The sequence below is a fragment of the Rana temporaria genome, chromosome 9 (assembly GCF_905171775.1).
Source record: "Rana temporaria chromosome 9, aRanTem1.1, whole genome shotgun sequence".
NCBI classification, from domain to species: Eukaryota; Metazoa; Chordata; class Amphibia; order Anura; family Ranidae; genus Rana; species Rana temporaria.
The window spans coordinates 31,363,067-31,388,841 of record NC_053497.1 but is presented as its reverse complement, the minus strand read 5'-3'; the positions used below and the strand labels follow the sequence as shown (position 1 = coordinate 31,388,841).

At 47.2% G+C, this 25,775-nt stretch overlaps 1 protein-coding gene across 2 annotated transcripts in view; it reads right to left on the bottom strand.

Annotated features, from left to right (window-relative positions):
• The window catches only part of LOC120913253 (complement C2-like), a 127,621-nt gene extending 102,133 nt beyond the window's left edge, over nucleotides 1-25,488 (bottom strand). For both annotated transcript variants that reach the window (XM_040323074.1, XM_040323076.1), the window contains exons 1-2: nucleotides 25,365-25,488; nucleotides 6,933-7,148 (exon numbers count right to left, since the gene is read on the bottom strand). In XM_040323074.1, the coding sequence (XP_040179008.1) occupies nucleotides 6,933-7,148; nucleotides 25,365-25,443 (295 nt within the window). In that variant the 5' untranslated portion in view covers nucleotides 25,444-25,488. The remainder of the gene's footprint in view (nucleotides 1-6,932; nucleotides 7,149-25,364) is intronic.
• Between the last annotated feature and the right edge of the window lie 287 nt (nucleotides 25,489-25,775).

The window sequence follows — 25,775 nt, the reverse complement described above, 5'->3', positions numbered from 1 at the left end:
TTCTGTGTTTGGCTACCAGTTGGGAAACAACAAGTTTGTTGTGCTGCGTGCCTCATGAGTATGCTCGCAGGTCCCGAGAACTCGATGTTCCCGGGCGGCCCACAATTGCGGTCAGCAAAGGCAGAACAGGGGGATGCCTTTGTAAACAAGGCACTCCCCTGTTCTGCCTAGTGACATGTCATTGATCGAATATTCCCTGTGTTCGCGAACAGTCATCAGTGATGTGTCACTGCTAGCTCCTCCTCTGAGTATAGGCAAGTATGTATGTATGTGTGTATATATATATATATATATATATATATATATATATATACACACATATATATCTTTCCTCTACAGGGTAATTAGTATAGGGCTTAGAATGGGGCTGGAAGCAAGTTTTAAGTTTAGAATTTGACTGGACTTCTACTGTAAACTTAACCACGTGCGACGTGGCTCCCAAACAAAATTGGCGTCCTTTTTCCCCCACAAATAGAGCTTTCTTTTGGTGGTATTTGATCACCTCTGCGGTTTTTATTTTTTGCGCTATAAACAAAAATAGAACGACAATTTTGAAAAAAATTCAATATTTTTTACTTTTTGCTATAATAAATATCCCCCAAAAACATATCTAAACATTTTTTTTTCCTCAAAAATCGCAATAAGCGTTTATCGTTTGGTTTGCGCAAAATTTATAGCATTTACAAAATAGGGGATAGTTTTAATATTATTATTTTTTTTTACTACTAATGGCGGCGATCAGTAATTTTTTTCGTGACTGCGACATTATGGCGGACACTTCGGACAATTTTGACACATTTTTGGGACCATTGTCATTTTCACAGCAAAAAATGCATTTAAATTGCATTGTTTATTGTGAAAATGACAGTTGCAGTTTGGGAGTTAACCACAGGGGGCGCTGTAGGAGTTAGGGTTCACCTAGTGTGTGTTTACAACTGTAGGGGGGTGTGGCTGTAGGACTGACATCATCGATCGAGTCTCCCTATAAAAGGGATCACTCGATCGATGCAGCCGCCACAGTGAAGCACGGGGAAGCCGTGTTTACATACGGCTCTCCCCGTTCTTCAGCTCCGGGGAGCGATCGCGACGGAGCGGCTATAAACGAATAGCCGCGCCGTCACCCCGGATCGCTCCCCGCGGGAATCCGACCGCAGCATGTAGCCCCGATCGGACCCCTGACCCACGTCTAGGCAGGGACGTACAGGTACGCCCATGTGCCTGTACGTGCCATTCTGCAGACGTATATCTACATGCGGCGGTCGGGAAGTGGTTAAAGTGTTACTAAACCCAGTAATATGAAAATATTTAATCCGCCCCCCCCCCACCATGGCCCGCAGCTTATAAATCTTCTTTTTACATTAAAATACTGCCACTATATGCCTTTTTGGCTGATCTGTATACCACGGTCACATGATAAACTGCATGGTATGTCCAGTGCTGTTAGTTCAAGTAGGAGGAGATTTCCACTATAGTCTGTGTGCTCATGCTGTTATGGCCCGGGAGGCAGAGCTTCCATGAATCAAAATGTAAAATCCTGCCCACTGTGTTCTTTTTTTTTATTACTGGGCATGGAGGAGGAGGGAGGGACTGGGCTGTCATTTAGGGTCTGTATACACACCCACATGTGTGATGTCAATACCATGTGACCTGGCTAGCTCAGCTCAAATAAGGAAATATTCTCTACCAGCAATACTGTAGAGACCAAACTGAGCATGTGCAAGGGGACCACTCTGACTGTGTATTATCTGGCCTTGCCCAGAGAGACCCTACAGGAGGGGGAGGATCTGTCCATACAGGATAAAAGAGCCTTTTTACACAATACAGAGGATTAACCCCTATAAGTTCCACATTGAGTATAACAAGCATGCTATTCTTTATATACAGACACATTTTACTGTTGTGGGTTTAGTAACACTTTAAGAACTTAAGAATAAATACCTGGATTCTCCCATCATGACTGGGTTTTCTTTAAAGAGACCCTGTCATTACAGGGTCACTTCTATCCCAAAGCATACCTGCTAAATCAGAGGATATATACTTACCTTTCCAGTTGCCTTTGTCTTGAAATGTCATTGTTCTGCTGCTTCCAAACTGCAGCAAGCATTCAGTTGGTTCCTCCCACCATAAGGTGACCAGATTTTTTAAATGAAATCCGGGGACTTATTTTTTTTTACTAGTAATAGTGGCAATCAGCGACTCTCTGCCCGTCGCTGCCTGCCTCACAGCCTGTCAAGTCTAAGGCCGGGTACTAACGAGCAAACATGTACGGGGGAAACCGGTCCGTCGGACCGTTTTCACCGTACATGCCTGCCAGAGGGCTTCTGTACGATGGTTGTACTAACCATCATACAGAAGTCCGCGCGTAAACATTACGCGGGGCGTGTCCGCGTCGTCCCCGCGATGATGACGCGGCGACGTGGGCGGGCCTGCCATATAAAGGCTTCCACGCATGCGTCGAAGTCATTCGACGCATGCGAGGGACGGCGGGCGCTCGGACATGTACGGTAGGTCTGTACTGACGACCGTACATGTCCGAGCGGGCAGGATTCCAGCGGACGGTTTTAAAACACGTCCAGGAATATTTGTCTGCTGGGAAAAGGCCCGGCGGGCAAATGTTTGCTGGAATTCGGCCCGCTCGCGCCTACACACGACCGAACATGTATGCTGAAACTGGCCCGCGTACCAGTTTCAGCATACATGTTTGGTCGTGTGTACGGGGCCTTACTCTCAGGGCCCCGGCCACTACTGGGTTGGGAGCGGAGGAAGATCTCTCCACCAGGGAAGACACAGAGATAAACAAGCAGGCGGCTGGCCGGGACTTGAGCCAAGGCAAAAGAACATGTGAGCAGAGAGGAATGGGCATGCGCCCGAAACTGAAGAAATATTCCCTCTGCTCTGACCATCACATGATCATCAGAAAGGGGCACAGATAATGGAAAAAATACACCCACTAAGCTAGTAGGAGCAGCGGGGGGGGGGGGGGGAGGGGTGTAATTCAGAATTTCTTTTTTATTCCACACTGACTGTCTTTGAAATTTCCACAGCCCCTGTTCAAATCCAATCCGGGGACAGACTTGGTCTGGGGACAGTGTCCTCAATCCGGGAACTGTCCCCGGAACCCGGGGATATCTGGTCACCCTATCCCACCAGCTTGTACGACCTGTAGTGCTATTATTCTGACCGATTGTTGTGAAGCCATTTATCCCTTGTGAGACCTCTATACCTGGCCTGTATAAGCAGATATATTCACTGAGGACAATCCTTATGAGATAGCTTGAACTCACCAATACCGATTCTATTCACAGAAGTTGCTTTAATCCAAACATCAGAATACATCAGATGACAGGTTACAGCAGATAAACAGGTTGTAGTATTGTGCGGTCAAAAGATGATACTGTCTGTAGCTTACTATGCAGAATACATGTGCCCTTGTTACATGTGGCCTGTAAGCAGTCTCCATAGACAGGAAGAAGAAAGTCAGCAAGAAGGGGTGGAGCATTACACAGAAAGGAAGTGTGTCATAGATCAGACAAAGAAAATACAGGAACTGTGCGTTACCACCAAAGGACACTAGATGGCAGCATGTAAACAAACATAACATCCATAGAAAATGGTTGAGAAACAATGGCCCGGATTCACAAAGCACTTATGCCGACGTATCTCGAGATACGCCGCGTAAGTGTAAATATGCGCCGTCGTATCTCCGCGCCGGACTCTGAAACCAAGATACGCCTGAAAATAGGCTTCATCCGACCGACGTAACTTTTCTACGCCGGCGTTTCGTGGGCGCATAGTTACGCTGGACGCATCTGGCGCTCCCATTGATTTCCTATTCAAATATGTAAATGAGAGACATGCGTCGATTCACGAACGTACTTGCGACCGGCGCATAATATATACGGTTTGCGTAAGTCGTACGTCCGGCGTAAAGTTATTCCCCATAGATGAGGCGCAACCCATGCAAAGGTATGGACCAGGGAACACAAGCCGTCGTATCTTATGTCGTTTATGTTGTACATGAATATGACTAGGCGTAGGTTACTTTAACGTCGTAGGCAGTGATCCGTCGTATCTTAGGGAGTAGTTCCGACGTGATTCTGAGCATGCGCACTGGGATGCATCCACGGGACGGCGCATGCGCCGTTCGTTATTCGTATCTTTATGTCGCTCGGCCCATCATTTGCATGGGGTCACGCCTCATTTGCATTGCTCACGCCCACTTCCACTTACGACGACTTACGATTTCAAAACCCATCGTAGATTTGGGAGCAAGTGCTTTGTGAATACTGTGCTTGCCTCTGCGCTGCGTCGGCGTAGCGTATATTCGATACGCTACGCCGGCATAAATATGCGCCGATGTATGTGAATCCGGGCCAATATGTGTATATATAACAAATCTATGCCCATTGGGCAGCACAGCTATCCAAGCCAGTGTGAAGAACCACTCGATGCTACAGGGAAGAGGGTATTCCACACACTTGGAACTGCAGAATATTTGCAGCAGCCAAGGGCCACTGATCAGTAGAGATCCAAGACACAAGGGCCCGGATTCAGATAGAGATACGATGGCGTATCTCCTGATACGCCGTCGTATCTCTGAGTTGCGACGGTCAGATCTATGCGGCTGATTCATAGAATCAGGTTCCGCATAGATCTCCCTAAGATCCGACAGGTGTAAGTGACTTACGTCGTCGGATCTTAGGCTGCAATCTCCCGCTGGCCGCTAGGTGGCGTTTCTTTTTTTGTACGCAACGAATATGCAAATGAGGAGTTCCGCCGATTCAGAAACGAATGCCCGCCCGTCGTTTTTTTTTTACGTCGCTTGCATTCGGCTTTTTCCGGCGTATAGTTACCCCTGCTATGTGAGGGGTATCCTATGCTAAGTATGGCCGTCGTTCCCGCGCCGAGTTTTGAATTTTTACGTCGTTTGCGTAAGTCGATTCAGAATACGGTCGGTCGCAAGTTATGCTCACGCCGAAACCAATGACGTCCTAGCGACGTCATTTGGAGCAATGCATGCTGGGAAATTTAGCCGGCGGCACATGCGCAGTTAAATCGGCGCGGGGACGCGCCTGAATTAAATAGTACACTCCCCCTAGCCGCGGAATTTGAATGCCGCCGGGGGATTTACGATACGCCGCCGCAAGTTTTGAGGTAAGTGCTTTCTGAATACAGCACTAGCCTCAAAAACTTGCGCCGGTGGATCGTAAATCTAAAGATCCGCTAATCTATCTGAATCTACCCCAAGGGTACCATAAAAATAAATATATTCCCTTTTCGGATGCTTTTGATACAAGTCACCCTGTGTTAACTGACACCTTAAAGGGGTAGTAAAGGTTCATTTTTAATTTTCTAAATAGGTTACTTTAAGCTAGTGCATTGTTGGTCCACTTACCTTTTCCTTCGATTTCCCTTCTAATGGCCAGATTCAGAGAGAGTTACGCCGGCGTATCAGTAGATACGCCGTCGTAACTCTGAATCTGCGCCGTCATAAATTTAAGCGTATTCTGGAAACCAGATACGCTTAAATTAGGCTAAGATACGAGCGGCGTAAGTCTCCTACGCCGTCGTATCTTAGGGTGCAATTTTCCCGCTGGCCGCTAGGTGTCGCTTCCGTTGAGTTTGGCGTAGAATATGTAAATGCCTAGATACGCCGATTCACGAAAGTACGTGCGCCCGGCGCAGTAAAGATATGCCGTTTACGTAAGGCATTTTCCGGCGTAAAGTTATTCCAACAAATAGCTGGTCTAGTCAATGTTAAGTATGGCCGTCGTTCCCGCGTCGAAATTTGAAATTTGTACGTCGTTTGCGTAAGTCGTCCGTGAATGAGGCTGGACGTAATTTCCGTTCACGTCGAAACCAATACGTCCTTGCGGCATACTTTGGAGCAATGCACACTGGGATATGTACACGGACGGCGCATGCGCCGTTCGTAAAAAACGTCAATCACGTCGGGTCACCAATCATTTCCATAAAACACGCCCCCCCAGCCTCATTTGAATTAGGTGCGCTTACGCCGGCCCCATTTACGCTACGCCGCCGTAAGTTAGGAGGCAAGTGCTTTGTGAATACAGTACTTGCCTCTCTGACTTAAGGCGGCGTAGCGTAAATACGATACGCTACGCCGCCTTAAAGATGCGGCGCCCTACCTGAATCTAGCTATAAATGTTTTTTTCTTTTGTTTTCTTTGTCTGAATTTCTCACTTCCTGTTCCTCCTCAGTAAGGTGTTTAGTAAGCTGTTCTAAATGACTTTCCATCGCTCGGATGATGGTCGAAAGCTTACTGAGGAGAAACAGGAAGTGAGAAATTCAAACAAAGAAAAAAAACAATTAGAAGGGAAATCGAAGGAAAAGGTAAGTATGCCATGTTAAGTATGGCGTCGGGTCCGCGTCGTCTTTTTCCGTCGGTTACGTTGTTTTCCTAAGTCGTTCTTGAATACGACTTTACGTCAATGACGCTCACGTCGGCGCCATTGACGTTTTCCGTTGTGAGCTGGAGCATGCGCACTGGGCTATTTTTCAGCCCGGCGCATGCGCAGTTCGATTGTCGCGGGGGCGCGCTTAATTTGAATACAAGCTGCCCCCTTTGAATTAAGCGGCCATACGCCGGGCCATTTACACTACGCCGCCGCAAATTACGGAGCAAGTGCTTCGCGAATACGGCACTTGCCCCAGTAAGTTGCGGTGGCGTAGTGTAAATGACTTACACTACGCCTACGCCGTTTCTTAGAGAATCTGGCCCCCTGTCAACATCCTACCTATGTGCCCATTACTATATAAGTGTATGCTCGTTAACAATCCCATTAAGTCTACTTCCATCAACAGCATACAGTATGACTAATATCATCTTGTTAGCATTCCCAGTAAATGTCAGCGACCATCCCAAAAATAACCCTCTACATTTAAAAAAAAAGGTCCATCACATCCCTCACTTTTACAGGAGATCTTGTCCTGCCTTCTTCCAGTGCTAGACCTCATTATGCTCCACTGCCCGTTGGCTTGGCAGGTCCGGCTGCTCGCAGGCCACGCATACTCCCCTGAAGGACACAGGAATTTGGCAATGCTCCCCACATTCAGATCATTGGTAAGGTGAGTGAGCCCATTTGGGTACCCAGCGTCCAGTGGGCACTGCACCTGTGCTTCACCTGCTGTGAAAAACAGAAAAAATAAGGTCATAATAGTGTAAGGCAAAGCATAAAAGGCATATTTAAATTGTCTGGGCAAAATCAAAACTATTTTTTTTTTACATTTCTCCAATACTTGCACAATTCCCCATGTTTTGTCTCTCTAAAAAATGCTGAACAACCTGTTGATCCCACCAGAAATCCAGTAAGCAATTAAAGCGGAGTTCCACCCATATTTACATTCTACTGTAGATCACTTACTTTATTAAAGTGGAGTTCCACCCTAAAACAGCTTGCCCTTAAAGTGGATGTAAAGCCACTCTCATCCTTTCTAAACTACTGCCATAGTGCTGATCTATAAGGATATAGATGCCTCCTGCATGTATCCTTACCTGTCAAATGTCTCCCCTCTGTCTGTTATAAGAACTGAAAAACTGCAGATTCTGTGGGTGGGTCTGTTGTCTGGAGCTTGTGGGTGAAGTTGTGAGGTCAGTAGACTCCCCACCCTCCTCTACACTCCCCTTGTCAACATGCATTTTTTCCTGTGTATTCCTTACACTAGATTCTGCTATGATCACTAACATCCAGTCAAAATCCAGAAAAGTAACCACATGACTTCAGAAAAGGAGTGGGGGTGGGAATTAAAAAATAATGCTTGTCTCCAGGCTAATGCATGAGATATGTAAATAACCTGTCACTCACAGCAAGGGGGCGGAACGGACTAAGATTTTTCTCTGTAAGTCCATTTTATTTCACTGAACAATAAAAGAGGATTGCTCAGAGCTGGATTAACTTTGTGTGGCAAGACTGGGCACAGATGATAGGAAATCTTACATTGTGACATAAAAAATTAAATTTTTTTTTTTTTAGGGTTTACGTCAACTTTAACCACTTGCCCGCCTTATGCAAAAAGACTTTGACAAAGTGGTTTCAATACCCTGAGTGGACGTTCGCAGGGTGTCATTCTGACACCCCGCAACACCGATCTAGGTAAAGAGTCTCCGACGGAGACTCTTTACCACGTGATCAGCCGTGTCCAATCACGGCTGATCACAATGTAAACAGGAAAAGCCGGTAATCGGCTTTTCCTCACTCGCGTCTGTCAGACACGAGTAGAGGAGAGCCGATCGGCTGCTCCTCTGACAGGGGGGATTTGTGCTGATCGATTATCAGCACAACCCGCCCAAGGATGCCCACACTGGACCACCAGAGATGCCACTAGACCACCAGGGATGAAAAACACAGGTATGCCACCCTAGACCACCAGAGATGACAATGACAGAAATAATGGATGCCAATCAGTGCCCGCAATGGATGCCAATCAGTGCCCACAATGGGCATCACTGATTGGCAGGCATTGTTTGGCACTGATTGGCATCCATTAGTATAACACATACGTTAGTGCCACCTATCAGTGCCCATCTATGTCCATCCATGCCACCTATCTGTGCCCATTCATGCCGCCTATCCTTGCCACCCATCCGTGCCTCCTATCCATGCCCATCCATGCCGCCTATCTGTGCCCATCCGTGCCGCCTAATAATGCCCATCCATGCCGCCTATCCGTGCCTATCAGTGCCGCATATTAGTGCCCATCATTGCCACCACATCAGTGCCACCTCATCGGTGCACATCAGTGCCACCTTATTAGTGCCCGTCAGTGCAGTACCATCAGTGCCTATCAGTGAAGGAGAAAACGTACTTATTTACAATGTTTTATAACTTTTTTTTTCCTCAAAATTTTCAGTCATTTTTTTTGCAGAAAATAAAAATCCCAGAGGTGATCAAATACCACAAAAAGAAAGCTCTATTTGTGGGAACAAAATGATAAAAATTTAGTTTGGGTACAGTGTAGCATGACCGCGCAATTGTCATTCAAATTACAACAGCGCTGAAAGCTAAAAATTGGTCTGGGCGGGAAGGTGTATAAGTGCCCTGTATGGAAGTGGTTAATGTAAAAAAAAAAAAAATTTTTTACTCAATTCTATCTGGCTGTTACTAGGCACATTTCGTAATCTGCCTAGTTCCTGGTCCTTCAACTTCCTGTCCTAAGACCCCATTGCCTCCTGGCAAATGAGTGTCAAATGAGTGTCTCTGGGCATTACTGTGCCTACAAATTGCCCAGCATGCACCTCTCCCTGAAAACCAGGAAGAAAAAGGAACTGGGCTTCACATGCCCACACATATGATGGATACGGCCACAACATGAGCTGGAGGATATAAGGCAAGTGTGTGCAATGATTTCTGGAACGATTGGGGAGCTCTTAATATGTTTTAGGGAGTATCTAATGTGATTAATTTTAGCTTGCAAATTTTTTTTTTTTTAAATGATGCCCGAAACCCCATTTTAATTCTGTATTCTATTGTGACTTCTTTCACAGCCGCGTGCATCATTTCCGGCTTTGCAATGTCTCCTGGGAGATGCGTGTCATCAATCCCAGGAGACAACAGGCATCGCCGGTGTGTTGTCACATTCGGCTCCCCATCACAGATTGCTCCGGAAGTGACGTTTCGTCATCGCCATCTTTCTACACCCCACACCATTGCAAAGTAATGATTGAGTGAGAAGGGGGCAAGCGGACATTTTCTTACACCCACCAGAGTTTTAGATTTCACAGTTATTTTCAACACAAAACGGAGCTTATATGCTCAATTACAGTATTTGGAAATCCGACGGACTGTTTACATGTTACCAGGGCCGTCTTTAATATGGTTTGGGCCCTGGGCAAACATTTTTTTTGGGCCCCCCTCCAGCTTATTTTGGGCCTGGCTGGTTCACATGTATGTTTTGGGCGGTCCTCATTTGTGCAGGTACAGCAGCCCATTGATTTGAATGGGCCGCCATGCCTTTGTTTCCTGCAGAAAAAAGGTGCATTCAGCATTTTAAAAATACAGTTGCCTTGAAATCCATTCTGCTTTTGCTCCATGCTACTTACCTGCAGTTCTTGCACACACAAACGCACTGTGTTTTTAAAAGCGTGACCTAAACGTCTAAAAATGCAGCAAGTTTGACAGTGCGGGAACTGCAGATAAGTCACAGCAGACAGCAGAATGGACAGACAGTGCTGTATTTCAGTGCTTGATGGGCATAGGTGTGCCGTGTGCGCAGCCTATTACATGAGGCATGCGCTTTTCTTTGCAGGAAACGCAGGCATGGCGGCCCATTCAAATGAATGGGCTGCTGTGCCTGCGCAAATGTGGGCCTCCAAAACACATACATTCTGCAGGCCCAAAATAAGCCCATCAAGCAGTTAAATACAGACAGTAATGCCATGTGCTCTGAGGCCTTACTCAGCCTGGACTGCAGGTCTGGTCTGTGATTTAAAGAGTTCCTCTATTTTACACATGGCATGGCATGGGGTCCCATGGTGCTAAAGCAGAATGGACAGACGGTGCTGTGACCCCATGCCATGCCATGTGTAAAATAGAGGAACTTTTTAAAACACTGACCAGACCTGCAGTGAATCATCAAATATTATAAAGACTTTGGGCACACTCTACAGAAAACTTCTATTTACAATATAGATTAGCAAACAGTGACATACCTTGAGGAGCAGGACATGAAGAAGTCAGCCTCGGGAAGAGCAAACTGGGGATGTTATAAAATCACATTCTAATTCACTTTTATATACAAGCAGCACCCAGTGGCAGGAAGGGAGAAGTGCACATCTAAAGGGAAGCCAGGGGTGCTGTACATTTTATAACACTGGGAAGGGAAGCAGTACTGTCACTGGCTGCGTGCCGCTGATGATTTTCAGCCTGATTTGTGGGCAGCACAGGGGCTTAACGGGCGGCAGGGCCGCCATCAGGAATTATGGGGCCACTTACACAGCTTCAGGCATGGGCCCCCTGGAGCAGAGAACCGGGATGGGGGGGTGCTGCCGCCTGAAATTGAGAAGCTGGGGGGGGCTGCCGCGAATTTAGAAGCGGGGGGCCCTTTACAAAAAAAGAAATAAAGAAAAATATATATAAAAAAAGGGGTGTAGCCATCCGGGCCCTGGGGACCTCTGGGCCCTTTAATAAAAAGAAAAAAAGAGATAAAAAATATATATAAAAAATATATTTTAAAAAGGGGGTTGCCATCTGGGGCCCTGGGGACCTCTGGGCCCTTTAATAATTTTTTTTAATAAAAATAAATTACAAAAACAAGGGGGTTGCCATCCGGGACCTCTGGGCCCTTTAATAAAAAATAAAAAAATATATATAAAAAAGAAACATTTATAAAAAAAGGGGGGGTTGCCATCCAGGGCCCTGGGGACCTCTGGGCCCTTTAATACAAAAAAATAAAAAAAAAATATCTAAACACAAATAAAAAAATAAACATTTATAAAAAAAATAAAGGGTGTTTGCCACATGGGGCCCTGGGAACCTCTGAGCCATTTAATAAAAAATATATATATATAAAAAAAAAAAAGAAAAAGAAAAAAGAAATAAAATAATATAAAAAAAAAATGTTTTTTATAAAAAAAAGGGGGGTTGCCATCCGGGGCCCTGGGGACCTCTGGGTCCTTTAATAATAATAATACTAATAATAACATTTATATTATATTATATATATATATATATATATATATATATATATATAAAAAATATTTTTATATATATATATATATATATATATATATATATATATATATATATATATATATATATATATATAAAAATTATAAAAAAGGGGGGTTGTCATCTGGGGCCCTGGGGAACTACGTCTCTTTAATAAAAAATAAAATAAAAATATATAAAAAAAAAATGTTATTTAAAAATAAATAAAAAAAGGGGGGTTGCCATGTGTGGGGGGGGGTATTGCAGAGTGTGGGGGGTATTGCAGAGTGTGGGGGGGTATTGCAGAGTATGGGGGGTATTGCACATAGTAGGGGTGATATTGCAGAGTATTGCGCAGGGAGGGATGGCTGGATCTGTGACTGCAATAGTCACAGATCCAGCCCACAGCAGCTGCTGCTGCTGACACCCGCTTCCCCCCTCCTCTCACACTGTACCGATCGGTACAGAGAGGAGAGGGAGGAACCGGCGTCATTACATGACGCCGGTTTGTTTACAAGTGATCGCTCCGTCATTTGACGGAGCGATCACGTGGTAAACCGCCGCTATCAGCGGCGATTTACCGCGATCTGTGAAGCGCCGGGTCTTCTGGACCCGGCGCTCACAGATGATTCCGGGAGCGCGCCCCAGGGGGCGCGCGAGTGAAGCATTCTGGGAGGACGTCCCAGGGACGTCGTCCTGGAATAACTCAACCGCGCTGTAGCAGTAAAATCGCTATGGCGCGGTGGGGAAAAGGTTAAAGGGGGTTGCTTTGGGCCCCCAACAGTGACAGGGCCCAGGGCACCTGCCCCATTTGCCCTGCGGTAAAGACGGCCCTGCATGTTACATTTTTAAAGCAGCATCAAACCTGCTGACCTTACTTACTTGCTAATGTCACAGAACACCTCTGATTTTCACATTTAACATGTAAACAGTCAGTCGGATTTACAAATCGTGGGCCGGATTCAGAAAGAGATACGATGGCGCATCTCCTGATACGCCGTCGTATCTCTGAGTTCCGACGGTCGTATCTATGCGCCTGATTCATAGAATCAGGTTACGCATAGATATCCCTAAGATCCGACCGGTGTAAGTGTCTTACACCGCCGGATCTTAGGTTGCAATTCCAGGCCGGCCGCTAGGTGGCGCTTCCGTATTATTACGCAAGGAATATGCAAATGAGGAGTTACGCCGATTCAGAAACGAACGACCGCCCGGCGCTTTTTTTTTACGTCGTTTGCGTTCGGCTTTTTCCGGCGTATAGTTACCCCTGCTATATGAGGGGTAGCTAATGTTAAGTCTGGCCGTTGTTCACGCGCCAAGTTTTGAAATTTTTACGTCGTTTGCGTAAGTCGTTCGCGAGTACGGCTGGACGTAATTTACGTTCATGTCGAAACCAATGACGTCCTTGCGACGTCATTTAGAGCAATGCACACTGGGAGATTTTACGGACGGCGCATGCGCCGTTCAAGTAAAACGTAGAAAACGCGGGGTCAAGGGAAATGTAAATAAAACACGCCCCCTACATCCCCATTTGAATTACGCGGCCTTACGCCGCAACACATACGCTACGCCGCTCTAACTAAGGGCGCAAGTTCTTTGTGAATAAAGAACTGGCGCACAAAGTTAGAGCGGCGTAACGTATCGGAGATACGTTAGAGCGGCGTAACGTATCGGAGATACGTTACGTGGGCCGGACAGATACGCCAATGTATCTGAATCCGGCCCACTGTATTTAAACTTAATAAGCTCCGTTTTGTGTTTAAAATAACTGAAATCTAAAACTCCGGTGGGTGTAACAAGATGTCCGCTTGCCCCCTTCACACTCTAGCATTACTGTGCAATGGTGTGGGGTGTAGCAAGATGGCTGCGATGAAATGTCACTTCCGGAGCAATCTGTGATAGGGAGCAGAATGTGACACTACACCGGGTCGTAGCATCGCCATAACAACGAGGTGGGCACTTCCTCCGTCGCCGCCCGTTGTTATAGCAACATGATAATCTTTCTGCACTAGGGCCAAAGTTTAGGAGGTGCAGGCTGGGTATCCGGCATCACCATATCCTGGAAAAGACTGCTAGTGGGCTTCACATGCCCATAGTAAAGATGGAAGAGCTCTGCAGAGCTGAAATCAAAAGTAAGCAATTTAAAAATACGGGAATTGAGTGGTAAATTGTTAAATGACACACATTCAAGTATTTAGACGAGTGTAGCAGAACGCATTACCTAAAAAAATTAAAATAAATTCTGGGTGGAACTTTGCTTTAACTTTATGTCCTGGGCTGACAAAGCTGCCTCTGCTACAGTGAATGGCCAAGCAGTGTTGTTATGCCCCGTACACACTATCTGATTTTCCGTCAGAAAAACCTTGGATGGTTTTTCCGATGGAATTCTGCTCAAGCTTGGCTTGCATACACACGGTCACACAAAAGTTCTCTGAGCTTTCGACCGTCAAGAACGCAGTGACGTACAACACTACGACAAGCCGAGAAAATTATGTTCAATGCTTCCAAGCATGCGTTGAATTGTTTCTGAGCATGCATCGGAATTTTGCGCATCAGAATTGCTACAGATGAACATCGGACTTTTGTTGGCAGAATTTCCGATTGTGTGTACGCGGCGTAAGTTTTGCCCGAGTTCTCCCCTGCTGGATTATAGAATCCACTGTACAGGACACCGGGGGTGGGTCCTGGACGGGTGCTATACGGCACCACTGTTTGGACTATGGTCCATTTAAATAGAGGTAGAAGGTTCAGGGGGTCACCCAAAAGTGGGTGAAAAGTTCCAGGCAGGCGCTAATTCAGAGAGGACTGGCTCGCAGTCTTCTCTATCTTAATAAAGTAGTTTGGGGCCTGGAATTTTGGAGGCTCCAAAGTGTTATTTGGGTGGGATGGAGCCTCCACTCCTAAACCCTGGAAGCCAGCGCACAAGGGGTTAAAATCTCACAGACAACCACCCATTAAAGCAGGAAGTGATGCTGGAGGGAGTGAGTTGGGAGAGTGCACCTGTGAGGACAAGATGGAAGTCTGCTAGCTGCTCAGAGAGGACTTTTGAGTAGTTTGGAAGTGAAGCTGTGTCTGCAGGGAAGGTCTGGAGGACTTCTTACTAAAAACGTATGTGCCTTTCTTTTGGTTGTTTTTTCTGAAGAAAGACTTTTTCCTAATTTATGCTGGAAACAAGCAGGACTTTTGTTGTGACGTTTTAGATGCTGAAGAAAAGCTTTACTTTGTTTTGTTTGGTCACCAATAAAGACCCTTTGCTTTACTGACACGGTTTTACGCACTTGTCTCGCGGAGCTTAAAGACCCCCAAAGTTTACAATTGGTGGCGAATGCGGGCAAAGTGCATTTGCAGGCGCAAAAACCGTTTAAAACTGACATTTAAAGAGACAGTATACTTATGGCATGTCTTGGGTGAAGTCAGCCCAGGCGTTACAAACAGCAGACAAAGGCATGGAGGAGGTCGTTAAGGCTTTGGCACAAGCCACTGTGACCCAGCAGCAAGCCACTGTGGCCCAGCAGCAAGCGTCAGCAGAGTCAAACCGTCGCCATGAGGAAGCGATGGCTCAGCAGCAGCAGGCCCTGGCACAGGCTATAGCTGCGCAGCAGGAAAATACACGGCTGCTATCCGCCCAGTTTACGGCCCAGCAGGAGTCCACTCAAGCACAGGTGGCTGCCTTGCAGGAGGCCGTACAGCAGCTGGCTCAGGGACAAGCGCAAGCGGTCGTTGCCGTTAGCAACCCAGTGTCTGTTAGAGCCAGCCATTTTTTGCAGAAACTAACACCCAGCGATGACGTGGAAGCCTTTCTTACCACCTTTGAAAGGATAGCAGAGAGAGAAGCGTGGCCCCAGGAACCAATGGGCCGGCATTATATCGCCTTTTCTCACTTGTGACCCGCAAAAGGCCTATTTTGACCTCCCAGCTGAGCACATCAAAGACTATGAACGTCTAAAAGCTGAAATCCTGGCCCGCCTGGGAGTGACCACAGCTGTCCGGGCTCAGAGGGTGCATCGCTGGCGGTACAAATCGGACCAACCACCCAGGTCCCAGATGCATGAACTAATTCAGTTAGTTAAAAAATGGCTGCAGCCAGAAAAGTTGTCAGGTCCACAAATGGTGGAACGAGTGGTGATGGACCGGTACCTACGGTCCCTACAAGATGACCTACAGCGCTGGGTAAGCCATGGAAATCCTACTAATGCTGACCAGCTGATCGAGCTGGTTGAACGGTATACCGTGGTGGAGGACCTGCTTGGGCCTGCCAAGCGTCGAGAACCCACACCAAGGACACCCAGACCAGCCACCAACCTGAGGAGAGAAGCCTTGCCAGATGTTGGCGTCCGCAGGTTTACACCATCTGCCCTAGAACCACGGAGGTCGGTACCTGTACCAAAGATGGGAGACATACAATGTTGGCGATGTCGGTCCTGGGGGCATACCCGGGCACAATGCCCACTGCAGGAGGAGCCTATGGAGTGCGGAACTGGTCGGAGAAGCTCCTTCTATGTGCGAAGTGTGTGTACCACTCATCTTGACCTGGCTGCAGGACGGTTTGAGTGTGAAGTGTGGGTGAACCACCTTCCTGCCAGGGCCCTACTGGACTCCGGTAGCATGGTAACATTAGTACATGCCAGGGTACTTGGGAGGCTTAGACCAGTGACTAAAACTCTTCGGGTGGTATGCATTCATGGGGATACCAAGGAGTACCCCTTGGTTCCGGTGACTGTCTCTTATGGCCATGCCTCAGTTACACAGGAGGTCGGGGTGGTAAACAGTTTAATTCATGACATCATAGTGGGGCGGGACTGTCCACTATTTCTGGAACTATGGAACGAGGTGCAAATGGCACCACCAGGGGAACTGGGGGCACTGGGCCTGGAAGGGACAGGGTCCGAGGGGTCCGGAGCTGAAATACACCCCTCTGATATAGAAATACCTACCATTGATAATGAAGTCGCAGGGAATGCTAATGTGGAGGATAATGCCCCTGACCCAGGTCTTAAACCCGGGTTGATCTCTGAGGTGGGGGAGGTCTTCCCATTACAAGTCATGCTGGGGGAGGATGACGAGGAGCTCTCCCCGGTTGAGGAGGATGAAGGGGAAACATCCTCAAGGCCAGTACATCCAGATCTAGACATATCCAGAGGTGCATTTGGTACCGCCCAATTACGGGACCCTGCCTTGGTCAATGCTCGAGAGCAGGTTTCTGTTGTTGATGGGGTCCCACAAATGCCAGATGCAGACCAGAGGTTCCCTCACTTTGCGTGGAAGGGGGACTTACTGTATCGAGTGGCTGAGAGCCGAGGGGAAACTATAGAGCAGTTGCTGGTTCCCCAACCGTATAGGCGGATGCTCCTCGATCTAGCCCACAACGATGCACTGGGAGGACACCTGGGGGCGGAGAAAACAGAGGCCAGGATAAACGACCGGTTTTACTGGCCAGGGTTGAAGGCCGAGGTTAAAAGATACTGTGCGTCTTGTCCCATTTGCCAGTTAACCGCCCCAGTGCCACACTATAGAAACCCTCTGGTGCCCTTGCCGATTATCGAAGTCCCGTTTGAACGGATCGCTATGGATCTGGTGGGACCCCTGGTAAAGTCGGCACGGGGCCACCAATACATATTGGTCATCCTAGATTACGCAACTAGGTATCCAGAAGCTGTCCCTTTGAGGAAAGCCTCCTCTAAGGCCATCGCCAGGGAGTTGTTTCAAATGTTCTCACGAACTGGGTTCCCCAAAGAGATCCTGACAGACCAGGGTACCCCTTTTATGTCAAAGGTAATGGCGGACTTGTGCAAATTGTTTCAAATTAAGCAGTTGCGGACGTCTGTCTACCACCCACAGACCGATGGCCTAGTCGAAAGATTCAATAAAACCCTAAAATCCATGTTGAGAAGAGTAGTCCAGAAAGATGGGAAGGATTGGGATATGTTACTCCCTGCCCTGTTATTTGCTATCCGGGAGGTCCCGCAAGCATCCACAGGTTTTTCGCCATTTGAATTAGTGTATGGACGAAGGCCCCGGGGGTTACTCGATCTGGTAAAAGAGACATGGGAAAGTGAGTCCTCACCACACAAAACGGTGGTAGAGCATATCTCTCAAATGCGAGAGAGGGTGGCTAAGGTGATGCCACTGGTGAAGGAGCACATGCAGAAGGCCCAGGATGCCCAAAGAAGAGTGTATAACAGGTCGGCTAAAATTAGACAGTTCCAAGTAGGAGACCGGGTGGCTGTTCTAATACCCACGGTAGAGAGCAAATTCTTGGCCAAATGGCAGGGCCCATTTGAGGTAGTAGAGAAAGTCGGTGAGGTGGACTACAAGGTACACCAGCCAGGGAAAAGAAAACCATACCAGATCTATCACATCAATTTGTTGAAACCCTGGAGAGACAGAGAACAAGTGTCAGCGGTAGTAGGGGTACAGTCAGGGGACCATGCAGGGATCGACTTGGTGCAGGTTGCTGCTACCCTGACTAGACCTCAAACCCAGCAAACAAAAGAGTTTCTACAAAAAAATAGAGATATGTTTTCAGAGTTGCCCGGTCGCACCAACGTCATCGAGCATGACATTGTGACCGAGCCCAATGTAAAAGTCAGGTTAAAGCCTTACCGTATCCCAGAAGCTCATAGGGTGGCAGTGTCCGAAGAGGTTAAAAGAATGTTCGAGCTTGGAGTCATTGAAGAGTCGCAGAGCGAATGGTCAAGTCCAATTGTGTTGGTACCCAACGGCACCCTCCGCTTCTGCAACGACTTCAGAAAGCTTAATGAAGTCTCCAAGTTCGACGCATATCCCATGCCACGAGTAGATGAGCTAATTGAAAGGTTGGGGCCTGCCAGGTACATTACCACGCTAGACCTCACAAAAGGGTACTGGCAGATTCCCCTGACTAAGGAAGCCAGGGAGAAGACAGCCTTCTCTACCCCAGAAGGCCACTTCCAATATAAGAGGATGCCATTTGGTCTACACTCAGCCCCGGCCACGTTCCAAAGGGCCATGGACAAAACTCTGCGTCCACACCAACGGTACGCTTCTGTCTACCTAGATGACATAGTCATCTTCAGCACTGATTGGGAGTCCCACCTTCCCCGGGTTCAGGCAGTCGTAGACTCCTTAAGAAGAGCAGGGTTCACCATCAACCCCGAGAAGTGTGCCATTGGGATGGAGGAAGTAAAATACCCACGGTATATTGTGGGTAGAGGGCTGGTGAAGCCCCAAATGAGTAAGGTGGAGGCCATACAGGACTGGCCCCGTCCCCTAACCAAGAAGCAGGTCAGAGCGTTTTTGGGCATAGTTGGCTATTATAGGAGGTTTGTCCCCAACTTTGCCACTGTTGCTGCACCACTGACCGACCTGACCAGAGGCAGAAAGTCAGTGATGATAAAGTGGAACGCCGAGGCCGAGACGGCTTTTCAAAAGCTTAAGACAGCTTTGTGCCAAGATCCGGTGCTTGTAGCTCCAGATTTTACTAAAGATTTTGTAGTACAGACAGATGCTTCAAGCGAAGGGTTGGGAGCGGTCCTGTCTCAGGAAATCAATGGGGAGGAGCACCCTGTGGTCTTTCTTAGTAGGAAGCTGACGGCAGCTGAAAGAAACTATGCGGTGGTGGAGCGGGAGTGTCTGGCCATCAAGTGGGCTCTAGACTCCCTGCGATATTTCCTCCTGGGCAGAAAGTTCCGCTTGGTGTCAGACCATGCTCCGCTTACCTGGATGAGACAGAATAAACACACCAATGCCAGGGTAACAAGGTGGTTACTTTCTTTCCAGGAGTTCAATTTCATGGTAGAGCACAGACCCGGGAGACAGCATCAGAATGCCGATGCCCTCTCCCGAGTCCATTGTATGGTGTCTACTGTTGCCTCCAACACCTCCGCGTTGAGGCAGAGGGGGGGGGATATGTACAGGACACCGGGGGTGGGTCCTGGACGGGTGCTATACGGCACCACTGTTTGGACTATGGTCCATTTAAATAGAGGTAGAAGGTTCAGGGGGTCACCCAAAAGTGGGTGAAAAGTTCCAGGCAGGCGCTAATTCAGAGAGGACTGGCTCGCAGTCTTCTCTATCTTAATAAAGTAGTTTGGGGCCTGGAATTTTGGAGGCTCCAAAGTGTTATTTGGGTGGGATGGAGCCTCCACTCCTAAACCCTGGAAGCCAGCGCACAAGGGGTTAAAATCTCACAGACAACCACCCATTAAAGCAGGAAGTGATGCTGGAGTGAGTGAGTTGGGAGAGTGCACCTGTGAGGACAAGATGGAAGTCTGCTAGCTGCTCAGAGAGGACTTTTGAGTAGATTGGAAGTGAAGCTGTGTCTGCAGGGAAGGTCTGGAGGACTTCTTACTAAAAACGTATGTGCCTTTCTTTTGGTTGTTTTTTCTGAAGAAAGACTTTTTCCTAATTTATGCTGAAAACAAGGAGGACTTTTGTTGTAACGTTTTGGATGCTGAAGAAAAGCTTTACTTTGTTTTGTTTGGTCACCAATAAAGACCCTTTGCTTTACTGACACGGTTTTACGCACTTGTCTCGCGGAGCTTAAAGACCCCCAAAGTTTACACCACACATCCTTTTGTTATGGCGATGAGAAAGCTGGGAGGTGTTCTGTAGTCCAGAACTGGTCAATTCAAACATAGGATATCCTTAGGGTTTTAAAGTATAACTAAACGCAAAACTTTTTTTTTTGTTTTTTTTTTAGTTTTGGATAAAGTGGAGAGGGATTAGAACATCTGTCAGTTTTTATTGCTGTCTTTGTCCCTGTTAAGGAGATTCACCCTCTCTATTTGTTCTGTTTACTGTTCTAGTAAAAAGTAAATCCCACATTTTGGGTTGTCCCCAGAAAAGTAATAGAGAGGAAATCTTCCAATGGGGACACTAGTTCTGGTGACCCAGAGGTCCCCAAAGAATTCCACACATTTTCAGGGATTTCCTATCACTTCCTGTTTGGCTATGGGACAGGAAGTGAAGGGAAATCTCTACAATGGGACACAGATGGCGAATAAAAATCTGACCGGGGTTATAGCCCTCCCTTACTCTATCCAAACTGAAGAAAAAAAAGTTTGCCTAAAGTTCTACTTTAAGTCAGTGTTCATTTTGGCAGCAAATTTCGATTTAGTTTTAGTCTCATGCCGCGTACACACGATCATTTTTCAGCATGAAAAAAAATGACGTTTTCCCAACTTCATCATTAAAACGATGTTGCCCACACACCATCATTTTTTAAAAATGATCTAGCAAAGCGCGGTGACGTACAACACGTACAACGGCACTATAAAGGGGAAGTTCCATTCGCCTTGGGGCTGCTTTAGCTGATTTCCTGTTAGTAAAAGACGATTTGCGCTTTTTTTGTCTGTTACAGGGTGATGAATGTGCTTACTCCATTATGAACGGTAGTTTTACCAGAAAGAGCGCTCCCGTCTCATAACTTGCTTCTGAGCATGCGCGGGTTTTTAACATCGTTTTAGCCCACACACGCTAATTTTTTACAACCCGAAAAACGACATAGTTTAAAACGACGTTAAAAAATGCAGCATGTTCGAATTTTTTTTTTTTGTCGTTTTTCAGAAAAAAATGGGAAAATGTATTGACTCGAGTATAAGCCTAGGGTGTCATCTGCATGCCTCACTGTGTCCATGCCTCACTGTGCTTTACTGTACCCGTGCCTCACTGTGCCCAATCTCCCTACCTGATATCCTGCACTCTGTGACTAGACTGACATTTAACATGGGAGTCTATGGAAGGGGTGCCCGGCTTTGAAAAATCGGTGCTTCCCAGTTTGGGGTCCAGGGGACCTAGGGCCGGCCGTTACTGGGTCGCCAAAATCATCGGAGAAATTACCGTTTAACATGGGAATCTATGGAAGGGGAGCCCAGCTTTAAAAAAAAAAATCGCTCCCCGGCCGTAGGTCCCCCGGACAACAAACTTTGTACACTTGTAGAGGAAGAGTGAGGGCTACATGTGGGCCAGGTTAGGGGTCCAGGGACCTACAGCTGGCCGGGATCAGGCACACAAAGGTGAAGATGGACACAGTTTTAAGTATAAGCCGAGGGGGGCATTTTCAGCACAAAAAAATGTGCTGAAAAACTCGGCTTATACTCAAGTATATACGGTATGTAGCCAGGTGATGGACTACAGAAATCTGGAAAATTAGACATTTCCCTCTATGAAATCATTTTTAATTCCACTTTCTGCTTTTATGCTGAACATTGTGTTAAACTATCCCTTCTAGTCAGCAGAGGGAGCCAGAAAGGCCTATGGAATCCTATGCAGAATTCTAAGGATCATAGTATTTGAAGTCTGGGAGAGCAACCATACAATGGGACTCATGGACCTTTTACACTACATTTCCCATAAAACACTGAGGCAGAGGGGGGGGGTGGTGGAATCATTTTTTTACTGACTTCTCTAAGAACTTCTTTCTCTTGGCGCAGAACTAATGAGAGCACTCCTGTATACTGACCAGACTGCTGAGAGGCCAGACCAGTGGTAGCACAACACAGGCCGCAGAGAGACCAGAACACCCTCTCACCCTCTACTTCCCACTGCTAAATCTCTGGAGGCATTCTGTGGAGAACCCCCTTTCTACAGTGAGAGTTCACAGCCTGACCACAAGGACTGGTGAGAGGGCACTGCCCATTGTTCCTATTCCTAGCAGGGACTGAGGTACAGGAGGCAGGACATATAGTATACTGCACCAGGGTTACCAACCTACCGCAACTTTTTTTTACTAACAAAAATTAAAATTTACTGATGGATCAAATTTTTTACTGACATTCTGAAATATGGCGGGAACTTCTATTATAAACTAAGGGCCAGATTCACAAAAGAGATACGACGGCGTATCTCCTGATACGCCGTCTTATCTCTGTGATCCGCCCGTCCTAACTATGCGGCTGATTCATAGAATCAGTTACGCATAGATAGCCCTAAGATCCGACAGGTGTAATTGACTTACACCGTCGGATCTTAGGATGCAATTCTAGGGCGGCCACTAGGTGGCGATTCCATTGCGGTCGGCGTAGAATATGCAAATGACTACTTACGGCGATCCACGAAGATACGCGCGTTCGTCGCAATCTCTTACGTCGCCGCTAGTCATTTTTTCGCGTCGCAAAGTTAGGCCTGTTTTAACATGGCTTATCTTTATCTTTTGTAAAGTATGGCCGTCGTTCCCGTGTCGAATTAAATTTTTTTTTTTTGCGTAAGACGTCCGGGAATACGAAACGCCGTAACGCACGTCGCCGTTCAAAAAAAACATCGGGCGCCGTAATTTCGCGCAAAGCACGTTGGGAAATTTCCTAACGGAGCATGCGCAGAATGTTCGGCGCGTGAACGCGCCTAATTTAAATGGTGCCCGCCCCATTTGAATTAGGCGGGCTTGCGCCGAGCGGATTTATGTTACACCGCCGCAAGTTTACAGGTAAGAGCTTTGTGAATCAGGCACTTATGCTGTAAACCTGCGGCGGTGTAACGTAAATGGGATACGTTACGCCACCGCGGAGTAACGTAATCCTACCTGAATCTGGCCCTAAGATACTAATTTGTTAAGCAGTATAAACGATATGTAAACATTAAGAACACTCAGAACAGTCATCTGCTGGCTTTACAATGAAAAATGCTTAGCAGAGTGACAAAATGTGAGTACGACTAGGGTGATGAAAGATCTGAGGCACCCTTGGATGAAACAAAACAATAGGTTATGTGGCCTGCGTAGCATGCCATGGAAATCAGTATGCATGGCCAGATTTTGGTTAACAGTGGGAGGGGGTTAAAGTAGTTGTAAACCCCTTCGGGGAAGTAACACCTACAGGTAAGCCTAGATTAAGGCTTACCTGTAGGTGCTTGCAATATCTTCGAGACCTACACGGTCTCTGAGATATTTGTAATTTCCCTGAGCACCGCCGCCTTCTGGGCATGCGCCGTCTTGAAAGGGCACTCTGTGCTGTTTCAAGCCGGGGTCATGCCGTGAAAAGCTCCGGAGCGGCGATACCCAGAAGTAACCTCCGGGAGAGATGTCGCCGCTGGAGGGGGGGACAAGGACCGCTGCGGGGGCTTCGATCTAAGGTAAGTAATTCATAATGGGCTAGTATGTTCATCATACTAGCTCATTATGCCTTTGTCTTTCAGGTTTAAAAATTAAAATTAAATTTGGGGGTTTACAACCACTTTAAAGGGGGATCTTTGAACAGCATCTGTGCCTAGTCTGTATATACACTGCACACATATAAAAGTCCTTATACCCACAAAATATTCCCTATTACTCTACCACAACTTATAGCCTCACAGACACAAATAAACCTCAGGACAAGGGATCAGCAGCCTCAGCTGCACTGAAAATGAATGGACAGACGACAGAAGCTCCTCTCCATTCATAAACTGAAGCATCGTAAATACAGGTTACGATGTTTCAGTTATGTGAATGGACAGAGTCAGCGATCGCAGGTTTACCGGCTCCTACCTCCGCTCTCCATCCTGACAGATTGAGGACAGAGGGGGCGGAGGAGGACATGGACATGTAGCTCGGAGGGGGAGAGCAGCACAACGGAGGGGGGCACGGAGCGAGGAGAGAGAGAGCAGCACAAGGAAGGGGGCACGGAGCGCGGAGGGGGAGAGCAGCACAACAGAGGGGAGCACGGAGCGCGGAGGGGGAGAGCAGCACAACGGAGGGTGACACGGAGCGAGGAGAGAGAGAGCAGCACAAGGAAGGGGGCGCGGAGGGGGAGAGCAGCACAACGGAGGGGAGCGCGGAGGGGGAGAGCAGCACAACGGAGGGTGACACGGAGCGAGGAGAGAGAGAGCAGCACAAGGAAGGGGGGCACGGAGCGCGGAGGGGGAGAGCAGCACAACGGAGGGGGGCACGGAGCGCGGAGGGGGAGAGCAGCACAACGGAGGGGGACACAGTACAGCAGGAGTACAGAGGGGGGACTGGAGGAGGATACAGTCAGTGGTGATCGGTGCGGCTTTGGGGGGAGTTACAAGCTGCTAAAAAGGGGGGGGGTCCGGGGAGAAGCTGTCAGGCTTTAAAGAAATCTTTACAGGGAGATCAGTGTTTATAACTCCGCCGGCCGCACCGATCATCCCTTACCGTACAGGTATCGGGTGAAGCATCGGAGCATTTGCCCGAGTACAAGGACTCGGGCAAATGCTCGGTATCGATACCGATACTAGTATCAGTATCGGGACAACCCTACTGTTTAGAAAATGTAGTGTGCATAGAGCAGAGTACATAACCACAACTAATGCCTTGTACACACGATCAGATTTTCCGTCGGGATAAACTCAGACGGATTTTCCTGATGGAAATTCCGATCGTGTGTACAAGGCATAACATGCATCGCTCATTCCAAACAAATGGAATTGAGAAGGGAAAAGCAGACGTTCGAGAGCTCATGGAGAACATTCCAAGAAAAAAAATAAAACATGGTAAACAATTTCAAGAAAAATAGATTACAGGGTCATTAAATGTATGGATTATTTTTGGAGGATAAGGATATTATTTAGTACCAATTTAAATTTGCAGAAACATGTTTATCCCTTCACAGGTCATTCTAAATTCTTTTCACTTCCAAAATTAGCAAAACGGAATGTGACCGGGGGCGTCCAAACTTTCAGTTCATCAACTTTTAGGACATTCATAGAAGACTGAAGGCAGTAAGAAAAATGCCAGTATGGTACAATTGGCAATGATTCTATAGAAGTATAGACAGCTGTACGTACCTGTAGCGAGTATAGACACCAGGAGGAGGGTGAGAAAACAGCTGGTCATTGTGCAATGTGTACCCACGCTGTGCCCCATTGCAGCTTGTTCTGTGTGAGTATAGAGGATTGTTGTGAGGACGGGTGCACTAGCTGTGCTGAGAGAGGTACACCCACAGGGAGGAGAGAGCAGAGGACGGCCACTATACAGACACCCAGTGCAACTGACACTTCCAACTTCTAATGCCGCGTACACACGATCATTTTTCGGCATGAAAAAAACTTTGTTTTTAAAAAATGTCATTTTAAATGATCCTGTGTGGGCTTCACATAATTTTTCAGGTTCTGAAAAACGACAGAAAAAAATTCGAACACGCTGCATTTTTTAACGTCGTTTTAAACTATGTCGTTTTTCGCGTTGTAAAAAATGAT